The sequence below is a fragment of the Eimeria mitis genome, genomic scaffold (assembly GCF_000499745.2).
Source record: "Eimeria mitis Houghton genomic scaffold, Emh_scaff2519, whole genome shotgun sequence".
Lineage (NCBI taxonomy): Eukaryota > Apicomplexa > Conoidasida > Eucoccidiorida > Eimeriidae > Eimeria > Eimeria mitis.
Genome location: NW_013570859.1, coordinates 3,732 through 6,190, shown reverse-complemented (window position 1 = coordinate 6,190; position 2,459 = coordinate 3,732). Strand labels below are relative to the sequence as shown.

At 54.1% G+C, this 2,459-nt stretch overlaps 3 protein-coding genes across 3 annotated transcripts in view; 2 read left to right on the top strand and 1 right to left on the bottom strand.

Annotated features, from left to right (window-relative positions):
• The window catches only part of EMH_0055060 (uncharacterized protein), a gene marked incomplete at both ends in the record, with an annotated part of 2,058 nt that extends 1,466 nt beyond the window's left edge, over positions 1 to 592 (top strand). Inside the window, one exon of the mRNA XM_013497184.1 lies at positions 3 to 592. Within this exon, the coding sequence (XP_013352638.1) occupies positions 3 to 592 (590 nt within the window). The remainder of the gene's footprint in view (positions 1 to 2) is intronic.
• A 143-nt stretch (positions 593 to 735) lies between these two features.
• EMH_0055050 (uncharacterized protein) lies at positions 736 to 1,248 on the top strand (the record flags this gene model as incomplete). The annotated part of the gene is made up of 1 exon (XM_013497183.1): positions 736 to 1,248. One exon carries the CDS (start codon positions 736 to 738, stop codon positions 1,246 to 1,248), a length of 513 nt encoding a protein of 170 aa, XP_013352637.1.
• A 547-nt stretch (positions 1,249 to 1,795) lies between these two features.
• Positions 1,796 to 2,459, bottom strand: part of EMH_0055040 (uncharacterized protein) — a gene marked incomplete at both ends in the record, with an annotated part of 775 nt that continues 111 nt past the window's right edge. Inside the window, 2 exons of the mRNA XM_013497182.1 lie at positions 1,796 to 2,214; positions 2,405 to 2,459. Of these exons, the coding sequence (XP_013352636.1) occupies positions 1,796 to 2,214; positions 2,405 to 2,459 (474 nt within the window). The remainder of the gene's footprint in view (positions 2,215 to 2,404) is intronic.

Below are 2,459 nucleotides of genomic sequence, written 5' to 3'. Positions count from 1 at the left end.
ATACAACCCCACAGCATACAACCCCACAGGAGACGATCCCAGAGGAGACGATCCCAGAGGAGACGATCCCGATGCCGCGGTGTATGCGCTGCGGGACGTGGTAGTGTTTCCGCAGCCCCCTGTGGGGTGTTGTCCCTTTACTCCTTCTGGGGTCTGGCCCCCACTCAATTGGAGACACCCAGCTGTACACCGGTATGCAGCAGCAGCAGCAGCAGCAGCAGCAGCAGCAGCAGCAGCAGCAGCAGCAGCAGCAGCAGCAGCAGTAGTAGTAGTAGTAGGAGTCGTAGTTGTAGTAGTAGTAGTAGAAGTAATGGAGGCAGCAGCAACAGCAGATGCAGCAGATGCAGCAGCAGCAGAAACAGCTACTGTTGCTGCAGCAACAACAGCAGCAACAGCAGTAGAGACAGCAGCAACAGCAGCAGCAGCAGCAGCAGCAGCAGCTCTTCTGAGTGCAGCAATATCTCCTGTGTCTCTATGCATGCAGCAACTCCGCTTCCTCCTCCCCCGGCAGCCGCAGCAGCAGCAACAGCAGCAACAGCAGCAGCAACAGCAGCAGCAGCAGCAGCAGCAGCAGCAAGAAGCTGAGTTATAGTTATGTATACAGAGATATTCCTAATATGCTATCGGGGGGAGATTTAGATGGAGACAAATACTGGGTGCTTTGGGAGCCTTCTATTGTGCTGCCGCTGCTGCAACAGTGGGCAGCAGCAAAAGCACCAGCTCCTGCTGCAGCACATGCACCCAACAACTGCAGCAGCAGCAGCAGCAGCAGCAGCAGCAGCAACTGCTGCTGCTGCAGCAGCAGTAGTTTTTGTTCTTGTAAGGGGAGGAGTAGGAGGAAGTGCAGCAGCAGCAGCAGCAGCAGCAGCAGCAAGTGCTGCTGCAAAAAAAAGAAAATCAAAACTCAATCCGGTAGCAGCAGCAGCAGATGCAGCAACAGCAGCAACAGGAGCAGCAGTAGCAGCAGCAGCAACTCCAGCAGCAGCAGCTGCAGCAGCAGCAGCAGCGATTGCTACAGCAGCACAAGCGGCAGCGAGAACGAATCCATTTGTAACGCAGCAAGACAAGGGACCAGTGCAGCAGCAGCAGCAGCAGGAGAAACACCAGCAGCAGCAGCAGCAGCAGCAGAAACCCCAGCAGCAGCAGCAGCAGCAACAGCAGCAGGAGAAACACCAGCAGCAGCAGCGACTGCAGAAGAAGCAGCATCATCATCATCAGCAGCAGCAGCAGCAGCAGAGACACAACTAGTATTATCATCATCATCATCAGCATCAGCAGCAGGAGCAGCAGCAGCAGCAGCAGCAGCAGCAGCAGCAGGAACAGCAGCAGGAGAGATAAAGCTACTATCTCGGTATCTGCTGCATGTAAAGAAGATAGATTGTTTGGGCGTTTTATATAATAATCATTTTCGTTTTTGTTTGTCTCCTTTTTGTTATTTCAATAAAAATAAAAATAAACAAAAAGCAGCTCACCCTAAATCTATTTATATTGCCGATCTTGCTGCTGCTGCTGTTGATGCAGCAAAGACAGGAAACAAAGTGCTGCAGCAGCAGCAGCAGCAGCAGCAGCAGCAGCAGCAGCAGCAGCAGTTCTGCTGCTCCCTTGAACCCCACTTTGTAGCTTTCTCAGCTATCAACCAGCAGCAGCAGCAGCAGCAGCAGCAGCAGCAGCAGATGCTGCTGCAGCAGCAGCAGGTCATGTATCCTACTCCTGCTGCTGCTGCTGCTGCTGCTGCTGCTGCTACTACCGAAGCAAAACGTAGAGTTGTTGTCTCCTCCTCTGTCTTGGGCTGTCTTTATGATAGGCTGCTGCTGCACCCAATCACTGCAGCAGCAGCAGAAACAGATTCAAGTAAGAGCTGCTGCTGCTGCTGCTGTTGCTGCTGCGGTTGGTGCTGCTGTTGCTGTTGCTGCTGCTGCTGTTGCTGCTGCTGTTGCTGCTGCTGTTGCTGCTGCTGTTGCTGTTGCTGCTGCTGCTGCTGCTGCTGTTGCTGCTGTTGCTGCACCGTTTCCCTATCTGCAGCCACAGCAGCAGCAACAGCAGCAGCAGCAGCAGCATCAATCTCCTTATCTGCTTTTCCTTCTCTTTCTCCTGCCGTTGCTGCTGCCTTTTCTGCTACCGTTGCTTCTGCTGCTGCTGCTGCTGCTGCGGCTGCTGCAGCAGCAGCAGCTGCTGCTGCTGCTGCAGCTGCTGCTGCAGCAGCAGCATCTATTGCTGCAACACTTTATAATGCTTTATCTTTGTGTAGGTATTTGTTTATCTCCTTTGGGTTTTGTCTCTGTCTTCATCGGCACACAAACAGCAGCATCTGTCTCTCCTTTTCTCTCTAAACATAAACCTATTTTCTCTCTCCTTACGCATGTGCTTCTTCCTTCTCCTCTTGTTCTTGGGGGCCCCCCCCCACCAGGCTGGGGGCCCCCAGGGGGGCCCCCCGGGGGCCCCCCAGGGGGGGGCCCCGG